The following is an 18,069-nucleotide window of genomic DNA, read 5'->3' as shown; positions in this document are numbered from 1 at the left end:
TGCTTTAACCAGGGTTTGTGAGGAAACACATGGAGAGAATGAGCCAAAAATTTAAATTTTTAGGAGCTAAGAACGTGAAAGCAAGGGAAGAATTGTAGAATTCAAATACGATGAAATGAAAATCAAAGGCGTGTGAGCGATGAAGTTAATGGAAGATGAAAAAGGGCGTGTAGAGGTTCAGGTTTTACATTCCAGGATTTCCCCAAGGCAGATGATGGTAACATGCGTCATCTTGCCTCATCATCACCTTAGCTAAGTCTCTGGAGGAATTACAAGAGGATCCTAAACAGTACTTATAGTTAAAGGAATAGGAACCAGCAACAAAAAATAGCTTCTTTTGAACTGTCACATTTTCCCAACAACTCATGCCAGGAGAGCATTCAAATGTTAGATCTTGCATCTGGGGCCTGGGAAAGTAGGGCTAGAGAGCTTTTTTCGGTAAGGCAGCCAGCAGAGGCAGCAGCCAGGAAGAGGGCTGCAAGGGAATCCCTCCCCTCCCAAGTCCCCCAGTGAGCCTATACGTCTCTGTCTTTGAAACTGCAGCTCCCTGGTAAAATTGCTTCCCCAGAAACTGGTTTCAACCCTTGCCTGGTGTCTCATTTAGCTTGACCCTCCAAGGGAAGAAATAGGACAAACGAGGAAAAAGGGGAAGTGGGGAAGAGGTTGATTTGCTTGGGGAAACTGACAAGACACATAAACGGTTACGCACCCACTGCCTGGGAATTCTATCCTACCAACATCCCTTCATTCCTTGGCTTGTGGAGATTTGGGGACACACATTTGCCAAGCTATTTTAAAAACACACAAAATAACTATAATTCTTACACACTGAAAAAATAGTGCAACATAGTAGATCTGCTTCCAAATTACCGCACTACAGTAAAACGGCACATAATTTGATCAAGGATTTTAGTATTTTTAAAACAGTAAGCTTGGAAATTTTATATAATAATATCTATACACTTTTGTACAATGTGAAGTATTTCACAGTAACTAATAATCTGATTTTACAATGCTAACAAGTGATCCCTGAGGAAGACACAATGGGGGTCAAAAGGTATATTTTGCATTAAAGACATTTTTCATGAATGTCTGGACTTTCGGGTTGTGAAATAAAATTATAAATTTCTGGGAAGTATCGCATTCTAGAATCCAACTACAAACCAAAGCAGCAGCTCGTTAATAAACAGTAATTACAGTGGGAGGTTTTCAATATTAACAGACACAGAAAACTTGTTTGGACCACGGACCAACGAAAGAGAGGGGAAAAGCAGTACTGAACTGGAAGGGTTTAAATGGCAAGCCATATACTAATAAGTGGAGTCTTACTTACTCTTTTACTGAGGCAAATCACTGGCCACATACTGCAACCTAAAGTGCAGCAGCAGCACAGGCAGCCACAGAGCAGCCACCGGACATTAACTGGAAGGTTCTTCTTGAGGCAGCTGTTCACCCTGCTGATGCTGGCTTTAAATTCCTCGGGTGCCACCTGTAAATATGAACAAGTCATGAAGTGGCAATCAATACGCTTTGAATGGTTGATAGCATTAAATGCTTTTTTTGCCTCAACGAAGTAATAAAACTGACTAAACGATGGATTTTGTCAACTCGAACAGATTTGATTTCACAGCTACTTACTTTTCCCGTTAACGATGAAGGAAATTCTGCTTCAAATTTGTTGCTAAGCCCAAACCTAAAAATAAAATAAAATGAACACGTTAGCAGACCCCCCCAAAGCAACAAAAGGATTTTCATTTTTCAGGTGATAATGATGTTTGCCGCAGTACAGCACATCATGTGTGAACGGGACACAGGACAGGAAGTTGCACTCATGGCTCCACTCCATGAATTCAGCACTGGAAAGTTTGGGTGGCACCTTACCCAGTAGGTGCAGGCAACAGTGGAGCATTCCATTGGCACATAAGATGTTCCATCAATGGAAAAGCCTTTGCACCATGTAAGACAGCACCCTTAGCTATGCAGGGTGGTTAGATACAACCCTGTGTCTCTTTTTCACACTTGACATCTTTATTTCAGCAAACACCAGCACAGCCAAATCAAACAAGACAGATGCATAAAGTTGTGAAGTGGCTCTAAATGGAACATAGTTTACAATCCATTTGAAAAGGGTGGTATCAGACTGGAGAAGAAGTATATGTCTTAAAGTTTTCTTTATTTGCTTGGCTTAAACTAAATGATTTTTGAAACCCAAGAAACTGAAAAAAAAGATTTCAAAAGAAAAAATCAAAATCTGGGGATCTTCAGTGCTTTTTTTAAAACATGCAAACTCATTAAGGTTCCACACAACCCACACTATTAATGCTTTTGTCACTTGTTTAGCCTCTGTACACTTCCCACCCAACCCCCAATATCGGTTTGTCTATTAGATTCCAGACTTTTATTCATCCCCATAGCGCTAGATGCTGTACCTCCAAAAAGCAAGCACAACTGCCAGGCTCTCCCCAGGCATTCTGCCAACCACAAAGGATCCCACCCTGAGCGCAGTCAAAGGAAGGACAGCTCATGATCCCATTATTCAGCTCATTGCATTTCTATTGTTTGGATTTCCTGTACCCACCTCACCCCAAAAAGCCTTCAGAGATGTGCAATTATCTGCCAGTGTGGTGGGGGAGGGGAGATTATTTGCATCCTGCCCCTCCATGTACAACATCTAAAGGGAAAATGTGCAACTGGGAGCAGCAGTGAACAGCAATCCCACAATGCATGCCTGTTGCCCACCTGTGCTTTCAAAGGCAGGGTTCCCCACCTTCAAACAAGGTGTACGCCCAGTTGTACTGGCTGCCAATTAGCTTCCAATCCAATTTAATGAGCTGGTCATCGCCTTTAATGCCCTGAAAGGTCATGGTGGGACCCTTTGCCTGAAGGATGCCTCCTCCACCTACATAAACCTGCACACTCAATGAGAGAATCTAAGGAAGTCTACTGCATATTCCATTGAGATCAGCAAGTGTTCTACAGTCTAGGGAAGAATCATGTCTTTGAAACATTCAAATACTCTATGTTCCTCTCTCCTTATCTGAGGGAGCAAGTTAAAGTATTATGCTTAGTCTATGATTCTGAGCTGTTTTTCTGCTAACTTTTGACGTTAACATTGTGGTTATACTATGCATTTTTGTTGTAGTGAATTGACTTGAAGTCACTGAGTTTTATTGGGCAAGATCTGGGTCCAATAGCACCTTAAAGACAACTAGATTTCCAAGGTATGAGCTTTTGAGAATCAAAGCTCCCTTCCCTTAGGAGAACTGTTTATAAGCAGAGGCAATACATTCTAACATAAAATCATCCTTATGGGTAGACATTATATGGGAAATTAATTGCACTCATATACTTAGTCTGAAAAGGGCCAACAGGGAACTCAGTTTAGTAAGATATTGTAAAGAGTCCTTCAACCATTCTACAACACACATAACCCAGGTGACATATCAAAGAAAACCTATAGTTGGGAGTCATGACTTCTTTAAAAAAGGAAGTTGTGGGTTCTTCAATATGTGCATGCCTATAAACATATACATGGATTGGTACATAACGCAAGTATGCAGAGACCTTTAAAAACTAACTAGGCAATTAATACCTAGATTATACTCTATTCTTAAAAGATACCAAATCATAGGAAACAGAGCCACCATATGCATACCCAACCCCTCACCTCCAGTTCCATCTACTGAGCTTCAGTACCCTTCAGACACACCTAAGCTGTTAATGGGGCTATGAGCAGAACATCTCAGGAGCAGACCAAAGAACTTCAGCACAAGCTCTGGAAGTAATCATGTCACCCTTAACCATAAGTGACTCTGCAAGGTCAAGCGGCTGCCTTCGAAATATCTTAAGCTCTTAGGGCATGTGTTATTCTCTCATCTTGACCTCCTCCTTTCTAGTAGTCAAAAAAGTCTGACCTTTTGCTCCCAAGAACACAATTAACTGTGGAGAAGAGATTACACCATAAAAAAGGAATCATAATGAACCATGATGGCCTGATAATTAGCCACTAATAACTCCCATGCAGAGAATAGGCACACAGGAACTCCAGACAAATGCTCTAGAAAGTGTTAAAATATGTGGAAAACTTCAAGAACCAATGATGCTTTCCAAATTTATTTCTCCTATCAAATCCAGAATGGCTGGATACAACTTTATGGTTGAAGAGGGAAGCTTGATTATGCAGCTTTACACTTTAGCTATAAAGATGCTTAGGTCTTGTCTCCTTACTGGCAAGGACAGCAAAGCATTATGTATTTCCATAACATCATAACTAGCCAGCAAAGAAGATGAAAAACAGTTTTTAAAAATAAAATTAAAACAGGCCCTATGAAACTCAGATCTCATTTTAAGCTTGATTTTTTAAAAAAGCAGTCCTTGACATAACGGATTTTTTTTAAAAAATCAACCTGTCTCAAAACTAATTCATGACCTTCTAAACAGAAATTTTTAAAAAATACAAAGTATTTTACTTTTCAGGTACTACCGTTGCAGCAATTCTGAATAGCTACAACTATAATCCAAAAGCAAGAAAAGGGGCCCTACAACAAGAGGCTGCTATGAAGAGACAGAATAAGACAATATCAACTCCTCCTTCCACTAGAAGCTTATGCCTAGGAAAAGGAGGTGATATGAAAGAGTTCTTCCTTATCCTAGGCCCCTGTACAGTGATACATCTTGTCCGTTAGCACCCCTGACCCTCAGAGAGCATTTACAGGACAACCAGCTGACTGCCGGGGGAAGGGGAAGATCTGCTTTGCCAGCTCTTTCCATGTGCATACCTGTTGGATCTAACCCCATGTGAGCTGCAAAACCAGAAGTTATGAATAACACTGTCAGGTAGGATGAAAGCTTCACCTCATTGGAAACCATTATGTTTTAATGGTTAGAGCAAACAATTAGGAAATACATAATTTATGAACTTGGAAATGTAAACCAATATTTGCATTGGTGATTTAAATCAATTTATCTTGCCAGCTAGTATGCTAGTATACAGCAAGCTGGACAGCATATGCAGAAATTCTCACACTTAAACAATCTTAAGACCATGGAATGGAACATGTTCGTGGTCAACCAGGAAGCATCTACCTTTATAGAATGCAAGCTATATTTTCCAACACACGCGCTATTTTTAGTTTAAGGTACTTCTAGTAAGTCCTAAAGGCCTTCAGAATACTGGTCAGACATACCTCGAGCCAACTGCTTTAAAATGTTTCATGAGAGGACCAGTAACATGGGTTTTCCAGAAAAATTGGAATCTGAATTTTTAAAAATTTTTTGATTTAAATAAATAACTCTGACAGAACTTGATCATGCAGTGACCGAGGAACTGACCATGTAACAGGCTCCTTCACAAGACCGAATTCCAGTAAGAATCCTAACCCAGTCAGATGTAGGGAATTCCCCATCAGTTTGCAATACCTAACCTGTTGTGAGCAGTTATCAGCTATAATCATTTGAATAACTCTGCTCCTACAAACAAAACTTTGGAACAGTAAGACAAAAAAAGTGACCGCAGCAAGGATGACAAAATGAAAGCCCCAGTGCTGCTTTAGAGACAGTGATAACTGGCCTTGATAATGTTTCAAAACTGTAATAAACCCATTCCTTTATGACACAAATATTTAGAAAATGGATAGTTTTAGACAATTTGAGATTTTAAAAAAAGAAATAACGTAATTTATTCTAGAATTTGGAACTATTAGGAAAAAATACTACTTTGTTACAGATTTATGACATAAATCAAAAATTAATGCCAGTCTAACACACTGCTAAGAACTGTCAACTGTACACAACAGAAACTTTTTAAAAATAAAAGCAAACTTTTTATTTATATAGGTTAGATAGTGTAACTTTTGCTTATTTTTGATCTCACCCTGTAATGATTTGATGTTTGTTTTTAAAACCTTTCAAGACTTTTGGCTTTGAATCTTAAATTCACCTCCTCTTTATATTACTTTAAACTTACATCTCAGGAAGGCTGTAGTCACAGCCGATACGCTTTTTAATTCCACTCACACAGAGGTTAGGTGTTCTCTACTTTACCCAGGGTTATACTTCGAGAACATCTTCCCTTTTGTGTTTGTGTGACTAGCATATTGGCTGCCTCCTTCCAACGTTTTCACTGTCGCCAAAGGCTTTCGCCTCAGATCTCTTCTGCTTAACTGGTACTACAGGAATGCTTTGTTGTAGATGGTAGTGTGACAGAACAGTGTGCAGGGTGGTTGTGAGGTAAATATTGACTTAAACAAAAGTAGAATTTATTTGTAAGTATATAAACATGATGGTTGCAGAGTTTTGATAAGCATAATGGCTTCAGAATATTTCTTAACCTTGGCAGTTTCAAATATAATCTTATCTTCTTAAAGGTATTTTCACAGACTCATTCACATAAAGTAATTTTCCATACAGGTCTTCATATCCACACAGACAGATTACACTCGATTCACCCATTCAGCCCCACTCCTTTCCTTGGAGGTCTTTTTTTAACTAACAGCAACAGCAACAACTTTAGCAAGCAAAAATAAAATCTAAATCAGGGGTACCCAACCTTTCTGAGCCTGCAGGCATATTTGGAGTGCTGACACAGTGTAGTGGGCACAAACAACAAAATGGCTGCCTCAAAATGGCTGCTACAGCTCACCTTCAGACACATAGTGAAGCATCTTCTGCTAAAGCAGTATTTTTAAAAAATCTGCACAGCCAATCAAATCTCCAACAGTCAATCAGAAGCCATGCTTGTCCAAAGCCCCACCTGGCCACATCCACTTTCTAAAAACACTTGGTGGGCACCAGGAAAAGTGTCAGCAGGCACAATAGTGCCCACGGGCACCATGTCAGGGACCCCAATCTAAACTTTTTAAATGCAAAGCATTACAGATAGCTTCAATGACTTCAGCTGTTGAAACATGAAAGGTATGAACCAAAGTCATAGATGAAGCTTTAATGCTTGGTTTCACACTCTTCATTCTACCAAGGATTCATGTTGCTTCTTGCTATGTCTACTGATGTTTTCCTTTTAACCAGTCTTATTTTTTATTATTGATTTTACCTTGCAGCCCTTGACAAGGCAGCAAGACTCACAATGAGCACATAAGGAAAATCAACATCAGTTCATATTTCAGTGGTGTACACAGTTACCCCCTAGTCCATTATTATGGCTACATTCAGATGTTACAAATGGTTTGTTCAACATGGGCATGAACCTACCTTATACACTGTCCCCATCTTCCCTTTTCTCACACAGCTCAACTAAAGAATTTCTGATCTTAGAAATTTTCAAACACCAATTTGTTGCAAAGGCCAAGGGCAGCCACAGAGACAAAGTGGAGTTTGTTTCTTTCCTAAACTACAACTTTAGATTTCTACATTTGCCCCTCACAACAAATTTAAGTTAGAATTAGAAGCCTTCCATATACCAAGAGGTGCAAAAAAAGAGGGAGCAGGTGGGTGTAGTGGTGAGTGGCGGGACTCTAATCTGGAGAACCAGGTTTGATTCCCCACTCCTCCGCTTGAAGCCAGCTGGGTGACCCTGGGTCAGTCACAGCTTCTAGGAGCTCTCTCGGCCCCACCCACCTCAGAGTTATTGTCATGAGGATAATACCACACTTGCAAGAATTTATCAGAAAATGTACTTTAGAGAAAAATATTTGTAGTCTTTAAACCATTCGTCTTCAATCTTTCCAAACCCAGGATCCACTGTTAAACACCAGAAGGCAGCATGAGATCCTCTGAGCTGCAAGCATATGACATCACCATCACATGATACAGAACTGCCAGAGTTATGATCTCACTAAGGTCAAGGACAGGGCCAAGGGCAGGAAGTACAAATACAAGCGCCACATCACCTGGGTTACAGCTCTAGGGCAAATAATTATTTTCATTTATTCAAGCATTCATATAACATCTTCCTAGGGTAGATTAATGTAAGCCAAAAATAAGTGTATCACTTCTCCACGGAGCTTATAATTTTAAATGCATCTGTTTGGGGGTTGGGGAAAACATAAACAGCATGAAGGAAAGAGGAAGGCAAGGAGGAAATGTGAATAAATACAGTTACACTCAACATACAAATCGATCTTGTGACTGTTCCAAAATAAGTCTCATAGCATTTAATAGATGCTTACTCTTCAATTGGTGTGTGTAAGATTGCAGCCTTGGGAATCAGAACTTGGTAGGCTGACTGTGGCATTACACAGGACCTCTACTCTCTATGAATGGTCTTCTCCCCACGACCACCCTGGCCCAACAAACCCAAGCCAAGCTTAGTCCAACCATACCCAACAGTCACCCAATACTCTGCTTGTACTTCTGGAGCAATTCCCCTTCCCCAGGAAATCTCTTCATTGCCATCTTTTCTTCCTCCCATCTGGCCATCTCATGGCCTGTTCAATGTTCCTTCCACTCACAGAAAAGCAGCTCTGAGAAAGAGAGGAGGGCTTTGCACCAACGCACATGTGTTGAACACTGGGGGCATGGATGGTGGATGTGCCAGACAGGAACAGAAAGTCAGGAGGCAAGGAATGCTTCCATGAGGAGGGGACTCTATGGTACAAGCAAAAGAGAAGGTTGGAAGACCAACGGTAGGGATAGCTGCTCCAAGCTTGGCCAGGTAAGGGGAGAAGGGAGAGGTTTAGCAGGGTAGGGTTGTATGAACCTGTGTGTGCTAAAATGGGATGCTTGCCACTGAGTGACCACCCTTACCCTGCTGTTCCTCCTAGCATCCTTGTAAACAGAGGCAGCAAACATGGCACCCTTGCTCTCTGCACATTTTTTGTCCATTTATTATACCCTGCCTTGCCCCATGGCTCAAGATACCCAGCAAATCCAAATTTAATACAAAACACAATAAAGCCCCCCACAGTACCCTCTCCCCTGCTCTTGAAAATCTCTGAAGCCCATTCAAAGCCTCAGCAAGTAAAACAGCCTTCCAGCACCTTCTAAACACCTCAACAAACAGCATGTGCCCCCCTCCCCAAGAGCCAGTTTCATAGGCTGGAAGCTAAAATGGACCTTTGGACACTTGCCGTGAAAGGTCCTTCTCCTCTGAGGAAAGGACATCTTGGGTGATTCCGTCCAATCAGGGAGGCAGGAACTAATTTTCTTCCTCTTTCTGTCTGGCATGTGGGACACCCTCTCTTCAGTTCAGGTGACTCCACAAAGCAGTAACATTGAATTTATCATTCAACAACTGTCAATACTGAGAAAAAAAACACCTGTGGCGTTAACATGTACTGTAAATAAAGCATAACCCTGAGGCAGCAGGGTAGAGGAGGATGAAGACACAGGGAGAGCAAAAAGTCCTCCTTTCCTCAGAGGAGAAGGACCCTTCATGGTAAGTGTCCAAAGGTCCATTCTCCTTCTGAGAAGGAGGACATCTTGGGTGCTCCCAAAGCAGTTTCCACTTTCTGGGTGGCATGTTGTCTTCGTCCAAGATCATGTGCTGCAGTACTTTTCTACCGCAAGTGGTGTCTGCTGAATCATATAGATTTAATTTGTTGTGTTTCACCAAGGTCAAGATCGACGACCATGTTGCTGGCTTGTAGACTTCTTTTACAGAAGTGTTCTTCTGTAATGCTGCATTGGTAGCATTGCTCCTCACAGAGTGAGCTGTTATTCCATTAGAAAACTCTAATATGAGAGCTTTGCAAGATTTGATAGTATATGTTTTGCTACTGGCACATACGGCTGCTGAAGGCATTTTTGTCCCCAAAATTGAGGGAGATATATTGATGATCAGTAAGTCCGACTTTCTGACTGGCACTGTTTGGGGCAGATAGGCCTTGAGCTCCCTTCTGACGGCTAGGTTGTATCAGAGCCTCTCCCCAGTATATTTAGGGTACAGGTAGAAATATGGTAGCCTTATCTCTTGTAACCTATGGAATTTGGAATAGACTTTTGGAAGAAAGCTGGGGTCAGTATGAAGTATCACCTTATCGATATGCAAGATACAGAGTTCAGGTCTGACGGTGCGCTTAGGTCTGAGATTCTTCTGGTAGATGTGACCACAATAAGAAAGATGGTCTTCATTCTCAGCCTTCTCAGGGGAATATCCTTGACCAGTTCAAATGGATGTTTGGTCAGGGCTGCATAAAATGCCCAGCGCTTTCCTCCTGCCCCATTGAGTGAGGGCTTTCCAAGAGGAATTGAAAATTCTGACCATGAACTGTTTTCTGGATGCTAGGAGAGTATCTGCCACCTCTCTGGAATATCCCCATCTTAGGAAGATTTTCCTTTCTATTTCCACATAGTTAAGCAGAGTGAGTCTAAATGAGAATGCCAAATCATTCCCTGCTGTAACGTGACTGGAGAGGTCGGTAGGATGAAGGGTGAAGGTATCACCATCTGTTGGGAGTGTGGAAAAGCACAGTCTGTGGGCCACCAAGAGGCAATCACTAGCACTTCACTCCCTGTTCCTTGATCTTTCTCAGGAGTTTGGGTATTACTGGTAAGGGTGTTAATGCATAGAGGAGGCCTAACGGTCACTGCGATGCCAGGGCATCTGCTTGGGGGTGGGACAAACCTTGTCATGTACCTTGGTAGTTGATGGTTGTGTTGGGATGCAAACAAGTCCATGAGAGGTGTTGCGAAGTGCAATGTTATCCATTAGATGAGATCTTTCTTAAGGGACTATTCACCTTGTTGAATGGTCTACCTGCTCAGCCAGTCTGCCTGGACATTGGATATGCCTTTGATGTGTTCAGTTCTGAACACATCAGGTGATCTTCCTCCCAGGTAAGTATCCTTGTCATCTCCTTGTGCCACCTCAAGGTCTTGGATCCCCCTTGCTTGTTTACTTATGTCTTGTCTGCAACCTTGTCCACAGATCAGGATGTGTGAGTTCACTATCTGATCTCTGAACTGGAACAGGGCCAGATAAATCGCTCACATTTCCAAGACACTGATAGGAAGACTTGTGATGCTTGCATCTGTAAATATTTGTTGTTTTCGAGGGGTCATGGATCTTTTGATCTGAAGTGGTACCTGAATGAGAAGACCTGTCTTCTCCGTGATCTGTTGTTAATAAGATCTGAGAAAAGTCTGAAGCAGTCTTGCATGTAGACGACCCCAAGGTATCGCCTTGTTGCTGGCCACTAGCAAACCCATCAGTTTGGGTAGTGTTGTGAGAAGTGATTTTCACTCTGATGACAGTCTCAGTCAGCTGTTTGGTCTTCCTGACCTTTTCTTTGGTGAGGGATAGACAACACCCTTTTGATGATCATACACCCAGGTGTTCCAGCTTGTAAGAACGGAATGGTGAACTGACAACTGAGCGTCGCGGTGAGATTTTTTTTTTGAACTTGATCTGATCAGGAGATCATCTGGGCACAAATGAACATGAATACCACTCTCTCTGAGACATATGATGGGGTTGATCAGGCGCTTTGTGAACACTCTTGGCGTGGTGAACAGACGGAAAGGGATGGCTCAGAATAGCCAATTGGTTTTTTTTTTCCACAAAGAATCTTAGGTATTGTTGATGAGCTTTCAGAATTGGTACATGGGGGTATGCTTCCATGAGATCTGTAGATGTCATGTATTCTTCTGGTTGAATGGCCTCTGCGACTGAGCACAGAGTCTTCATTCAGAAGTGATGCAACTTGATAAACTTGTTCAAAAAGTTGAGGACTAATAACGCCCTCCAGTCCCCAATCTTTTTAGGAACTGTGAAGACTGAGTAGACTCCCCTGTCCCCTTTCATTGTGGGGAACATGCTCCACAGCTTGAATACCCAGGTGTTGGATTACAGTTTGAGTTAAGATTTCGCGTAGGAGAGAGATGACAAAACGTTGTGGTGGGTAGCTGTTGAATTGTATCGAACAAGCTTGTGAGATGATTTCTAGGGTCCAGCCTGTGTGTCGACCCAGGCTTGATGGTAAGGAGTACTTGGCCTCTCACAGGGATGGCTTGCGAGTCCTGTCTTAGAGAGCTTGGTATTAAGATCAGATCTCTTTCCACATGGGAAGAACTGTCTGTTTGATCTTGGGACAAAGTAAGCATTATCCCCCACAATACAGCTGGGGAGTTGGGACTGAGAGGAATGGCTTACCCAAGGCCATGTGGAAAGTTCATGGAAGTAGTGAGATTTGAACCAGCAGAGTACTGCATCACAGTTCAGTTACTTAACCACTATACTATGTGGGTTCTTGAAAGGACCCCCTTATTAAAGGGATGTCTAGATTAACCCTAGGATAGATGCTTGGAATCCCATCTGGACCTTAGTAGAGTGTTTTGTTAACAAAATGGCTGAGGGCCAAAGGATCGCCTCTCAGATTGTTTGAGTGTTTTTGGCAACACTTTCTTTTGTCCTGGGTCTCAACCCAGATCTTTCCTAGGGCATCCCCAAAAAGCTTGTCTCTCTGAAAGTAGTAAGCCAGGGCAATATTTTTAGAGTGAAAGTAAAACTGAAGTCCTAATAAGAAAGTAGCAGAGCTCATCTGCTACTAGACTGCTCTCCCTGGAGGCAGGAACAGAACTAAAGAGAGAGGGTGGCCCACATGCCAGACAGGAAGAGGAAGAAAATTAATTCCTGCCTCCCTGATTGGATGGTGGGAATCACTCAAGATGTCCTCTGCCTAACAGCCAGCAGCCTGAGGACTGCAGTCGCTACACGGGGACACTTAGGAAGAGACTGTCCTTTTGACATGGGCCCTAGTCGCAAGATCTTCCAAAAAGCAGCAAAAAAGGAGCTCTATATTTATTGTATTAAAACATTTTTATCCCCCTTTTTCTCATGGTTCAAAGCTGGTTACAATAATAGATTAACATTTACAGTTAAACTCAAAATAAAGTAACTCAAAAATCCTTCCCCTCTCTCACTATCCTTAAATGGCGCCTGTCTTTTAAACTCCCTCAAAAACTCTAGCAAACAGACAGGCCTTGCAGCAGCTCATAAAGATCTCCATGGTAGAAACACCCCTCACCCCTTCACGGAATCCATTCCACAGAGCAGGGGCCACATTGGAAAAGGCCTGAGTTCTGGTCAATGCCAGACAGGCCACTCTGAGAGGTGGGATCACCAGCATACGGCTGCCTGAAGACCATAACTAGGTAATGATAGAGTTGGTGAACCAGATGCAGTTTATAGAAGGCACTCCTGGAGACCATGCCAACCTGCTCTACAAAGAGCAGGGAAGGTCCATGAGCACCCCCAAGCTCTTAACCTACTCTGAAAAAGCCCACTCCATCCAGGACAGGTGGATTTAATCCCCCTAGAACATCAACCTTCCTGAGCAGCATTACCTCAGTCCTGTCTGGATTCAGCCTGTCCTCTGAGACACTTGACCGCAGCCTCAAAGCACTGGCTCAGAACCAAGACAGATCTCCATAAGGAAATATGCCACTCTTTATAGGAAGTTAACTATTCTCTGCTTGATGGCTCCCAATTCAAGCAGCGATTATCTTCTGGTGCCCACTGTACATGCAGGAATGTCTCTCTCTCTATGAATCCTCGCATCTATCCAGTTCCTCTGGAGAGGCCTGATACCAATCTCAACTATTCAGGCAGTAAGGGAAGTCCGTGCAGATGACTGGGCCTTCTCAGTTCCAGCACTGACTGAAATTTCCTTTCTACAGAACTCTGCTCTCTCTCCTTGGATCATGGACATACTGATGAGTGAGCTTGAAGCAGCTTTTCTCAGATTCTCAACTGTTGTTAAGTGATTTTATATTCTGTGGCACTTTTCTTTCATGATGATTTGACAAATTTGCAAAAAAACACACACACACATAACAAAGGGTTTGAGATTAGATATTCTCTTGAACATTACTGTGGCATGGAATCAGGTGACATGGCAGATTTGGCCACCTACAACGGCAACATCAAGACAAGACTACTGTAAGGCACTCTGTGTAGGTCTTCCCTCAACGCCAACTCAGAGATTCTGGGTGACACAGAACATTGCAGCTTGGTTATTATCAGGAGCTAGGTGGAGCATGCAAATTACTCCCATTCTACAGTCACTCCATTGGCTACCCACCAGTTGCCGAGCTTAATTCAAGGTTTTGGCTATCACATTCAAAGCCCTTCACAGCCTTAGTCCTTCGTATCTGTGGGACTGCCTCTTCCTATGCACCACCATGGTAGCTTTGCTCATCTAAAGAGGACCTTCTGTAGGTGCCACCCTGCATCTGGGCAAAATCTACAGCTGCCCCTACACATGCTTTTTCTGTGGCAGCCCTCACCTTATGGAATGGCCTGAGGAGGTTAGGAGGGATTCGGCACTCCTGTCTTTCTGCGAACTGTGCAAAACTGAATATTTTTACATGGGTAGGAGGGTTGTACTGTAAGGAAATGGTTCAGAGAAGTGCACTGATAAAGAGATACAGACTAGAGATTATACTTGTCAGGCTATGGGTGAGAGGATATGGCAGACAGATCCCTGTACCATTACAACAAGAAGTCCAGGCTCTTGGTTAAATGGTTTTATTCAGAAATCAAATCATTTCCATATATATGTCCACAGGATTACTCATAAGCAAGATGAGCATCTAAGCAGTAAGAGTAAGATTCGGTTTCGTTTTCTCGGCCATGTCGGACGCTCCTCTTCGCAGATCCGGGAGGAAGCGCCCAAGCACCCTGACCGGGCGGCTGATCTGCGAAGATTAGCCCCCAGGACTCCCAGTGAGGGAGGCAGGGTCCGGGACGCGGCGGGAAGAGCCCCCTGAAATCGATGAGGGGGGTAAATTGCCCGTTTGTCCCTATGGAGGCCGGCAGACGTGTGCGGCACCTTGAGTGCTGCCGGGCCATGGAAAACGGCAAAGAGCAGAACTAGGTGGAAGCCTGTAAGTAAGCGAATCCCTTCTGTTACTACAAGCGCACGCGAAGGAGTGGTGGGATCTGAAGCTAAGAAGGCTCATTCTTCCCCCTCGCTGAGTTTCAGAATTTGGTTGGCGGTCCCCCCCCCCTAAAATGGCAGCGAAAAAGCAGAGTCCCGCTTTGGGCAAGTCAATTTCGGCTGCCCTTCAGGGGAAAGGAGAGTCGCTCGAGGACTTGGTGAAGAGGTCGGTTATCGAAGCCATAAAGCCCTTTGTTGACAAGCTGAATATAACAGATCAAAGGGTGGGCTTAATTGAGAGCGAAGTGAAAACCATTAAGGAAGCAGCGGGGGGGGGGCAGAGAAGTCTGCCAGGGAAAATGCGTCACTCGTGAGGGCAACGAATAAAGAGTTAAAGCTGGTGGAGAACCAGCTGATCGGGCTACAAGTGGAACGAACACAGACAATTTTGCGTCTCCAGAACGTGAAAGAGGAGGAAAATGAGGATTTATGGGGTCTGGCCTCGGAACTATTGGCGACACCCGCGAGGGCAACTAAAGAAGAGGTAAAAAGCGCCATTTTGGAAGTCCATCAGGCTTCTTCAAAATATGCAACGAAGCATCAGCTGCCTCGTGAGATCATCATCGATTTTTCATCTAAAAGGATCCGAGACACTATCCTATACAACTCATACAATGCGGATCTGGACTTTCTGGGTAATAAAGTCAAGATACTGAAGGACGTTCCATTTTTCGTTCGGAAAAGAAGATTTAAGTATAAAAAGCTCGCAGCTCTTTTGAGGGAACGTGAAATAAAGTACAAATGGCTATTTCCGGAAGGTATCTGGTTCAGTTACAAAGATCAAGCTTACAAGATAACATCAGAAGATCAACTAAGGGATTTTGAGGACAAAAATCAAGAATTTCAGCAAGACACCAAGCAAGAAGAAAAGGCGAAGTCTGAAGGGGGGGGGAGGAAACGAGCACTGCGGCTGCAGTTGCTCAGAGAGAATTGCGTCCGAGGCCCAGGGGGGGGAGGAAGACTTAATTTGAATTGTAATTTGTATGTTGCAAGGTCAACCACTCCATCAATATCATACAAAGTTTTAATTCTTCAATAATGGCAGTATGAAGGGAAAGCATTATTTGTAGTGTAGTGTTGTTATATGTTGCTGTTTTTTTTTTCCTTTCCTTTCCCTGCCCCCCTTCTTCCCCTCTGTATTGTCAATGTAGCTAATAAAAAAAATAAAAAATCTTTAAAAAAAAAGCAGTAAGAGTAAGATTGACAGGAATAGAAACATGTGGAAAAATCCTTCCTCTTAACCTATACGTTTGCTCCTTCCCCCCTCCCAACAGTAAACAGGATTTTTGGCGTGAACCACCCTGGGAACATCTCACATATTTGTACTATCAAGCTGAGTCACTGAGAAAGCAAGACATAGCAATACACAGGAGTGAGTAGTATACAAGGTCATGAGCACTGGAAGTTTCTACAATCCGTTAGATAAGCACCTGCAATAGGCCTGTGAAAGAAACAGTTAGGGCATATGCAATATAACATCAAGTTACAGCATGGAACATTGGTTCAGAACAACAGGTCTGCATTAGTACTGCCATGGATGGGGTTCATACAAGACATTCTGCCTCCCCAAAGATGGCCTTTCCCCTCAAGGACCAGGTTTGTCAGGATAACGTTTATGGAAGTTTGAAATAAGTCTAGGTGCATTCATATGGGAATGTTCTACCCATTCTCTGTATGATTCATCAAAGTCCTTCCACCTGACTAGGTAGAAAAGTTTGTTGTTTTATTTTAGAATCTAGGATTTCTTCCACTTCATAATGAATATGTCCATCCACCAACATTGGGTGTGGGGCCCCCCCGTTCTGGATACCACTGGTCAGGTGGGGGAGCCTTTTTCAGAAGGCTGAAGTAAATACTGCGTAGATTTGTCTTAAATTCTTGGGGAGTTCAATTTCTGTCAGATCTGTGGCTAAATAATAGTTGTATCCAGACTACCTTCTGCAATCAGACAAGAGTCCGTTGTTTTCAAAAGATTTACTGAAAAAAGCAACCATTATAGTCCACTGGCCCAGATGCAATATCTGGGCTGGTACACGTGTATTGTTACGAATGAGAGGCAAAGAATAAGGTACAAAATATCAAGACCCAGCAGGCCCAACCTCCCCCCATAGTCCTCAAAACAATCCCTTTGAAGCTGAGAAAGTGAAAGTTTCCCAGGGCTGGAAAAGCTGTAGTCAAAACATTCCTCTTCTGCGAGATAGCTGCTAGGGAACATCTTGGTACCTGTGAAGAAAGCACTCAGAACACTAAAAGAATTAAAATGGAGTCTATTTGGTTATAGCATACAGGGAAGCATTCTGAACCTGACATTTCTGCCCCCTCTAAAACGCCCCTCCCCCTGGTTTATGCGGATAGCGGGTATGGAATGCTTTCACTAATCTAGGAGCATGAACATGCACAGAGTTCACCCATTCATCAAACCCAGAGTCAAAGTCTTTCCATCTGATAAAACAGTTGGTTTCTTTTAAGTTTAGAGTCCATAATTTGTTGCACTTCATAATGGGTCTGATCATCAATCAAAGTTGGGATAGGAGGAGGACGGGTGTGCCATTGATTTGCTGGGGGAACCTTTTTTAAGAGGCTGACATGGAATTTATCATGTAAATGGCGCAGGTTCTTTGGTAAATCCAGGGCTACAGTCACTTTATTGATTACTTTACGAATAGGAAAAGGTCCTAGAAATTTCAATGCCAGTTTTCGGCTGGTTTGAGTAACTTTCAAATTTTTTGTAGATAGATAAACAAGGTCTCCAGGTTGTAAGTCCCATTCGGCCACACGATGGCGATCAGCATATTTTTTGTAATCCTGTTTGGCTTTGTCAAGGTGCTGTTTAATTAGAGTCCATTGCTGAGCTGCTTCCCCCCACCATTCTGAAACATCTCTGGACGCCGAAGCAGGAGGGGGGAGTGCTTCAAACGGGAAGGGTTTGAAGTGGAAGCCATATACTACTTTGAAGGGAGTTTCTCCGATGGAGGCATGCACGCTGTTATTGTACGAAAATTCCGCTAAGGGCAGCAAATCGATCCAGTTGTCTTGTTGAAAACTGATATAACAGCGGAGGAATTGTTCTAATATTTGATTAGTTTTTTCGGACTGCCCGTCGGTTTGAGGATGATGGCTGGAACTTAAACCTTGCTCAATTCCCATAATTTGTAGAAGCTCCCGCCAGAAGTTGGCAACAAACTGTCCGCCGTGGTCCGAAATCACCTTTGACGGAAAAGAATGCAGTTTAACA

The 18,069-nt window shown here is 42.9% G+C and overlaps 1 protein-coding gene across 1 annotated transcript in view; it reads right to left on the bottom strand.

Annotated features, from left to right (window-relative positions):
• Positions 1-18,069, bottom strand: part of CHIC2 (cysteine rich hydrophobic domain 2) — a 45,593-nt gene that overhangs the window by 10,498 nt on the left and 17,026 nt on the right. Inside the window, exons 2-3 of the mRNA XM_054989534.1 lie at positions 1,639-1,693; positions 1,334-1,489 (exon numbers count right to left, since the gene is read on the bottom strand). Of these exons, the coding sequence (XP_054845509.1) occupies positions 1,334-1,489; positions 1,639-1,693 (211 nt within the window). The remainder of the gene's footprint in view (positions 1-1,333; positions 1,490-1,638; positions 1,694-18,069) is intronic.

The sequence above is a fragment of the Eublepharis macularius genome, chromosome 10 (assembly GCF_028583425.1).
Source record: "Eublepharis macularius isolate TG4126 chromosome 10, MPM_Emac_v1.0, whole genome shotgun sequence".
Lineage (NCBI taxonomy): Eukaryota > Metazoa > Chordata > Lepidosauria > Squamata > Eublepharidae > Eublepharis > Eublepharis macularius.
The sequence above is the reverse complement of the archived record's forward strand: the minus strand, read 5'-3'. Positions and strand labels throughout refer to the sequence as shown.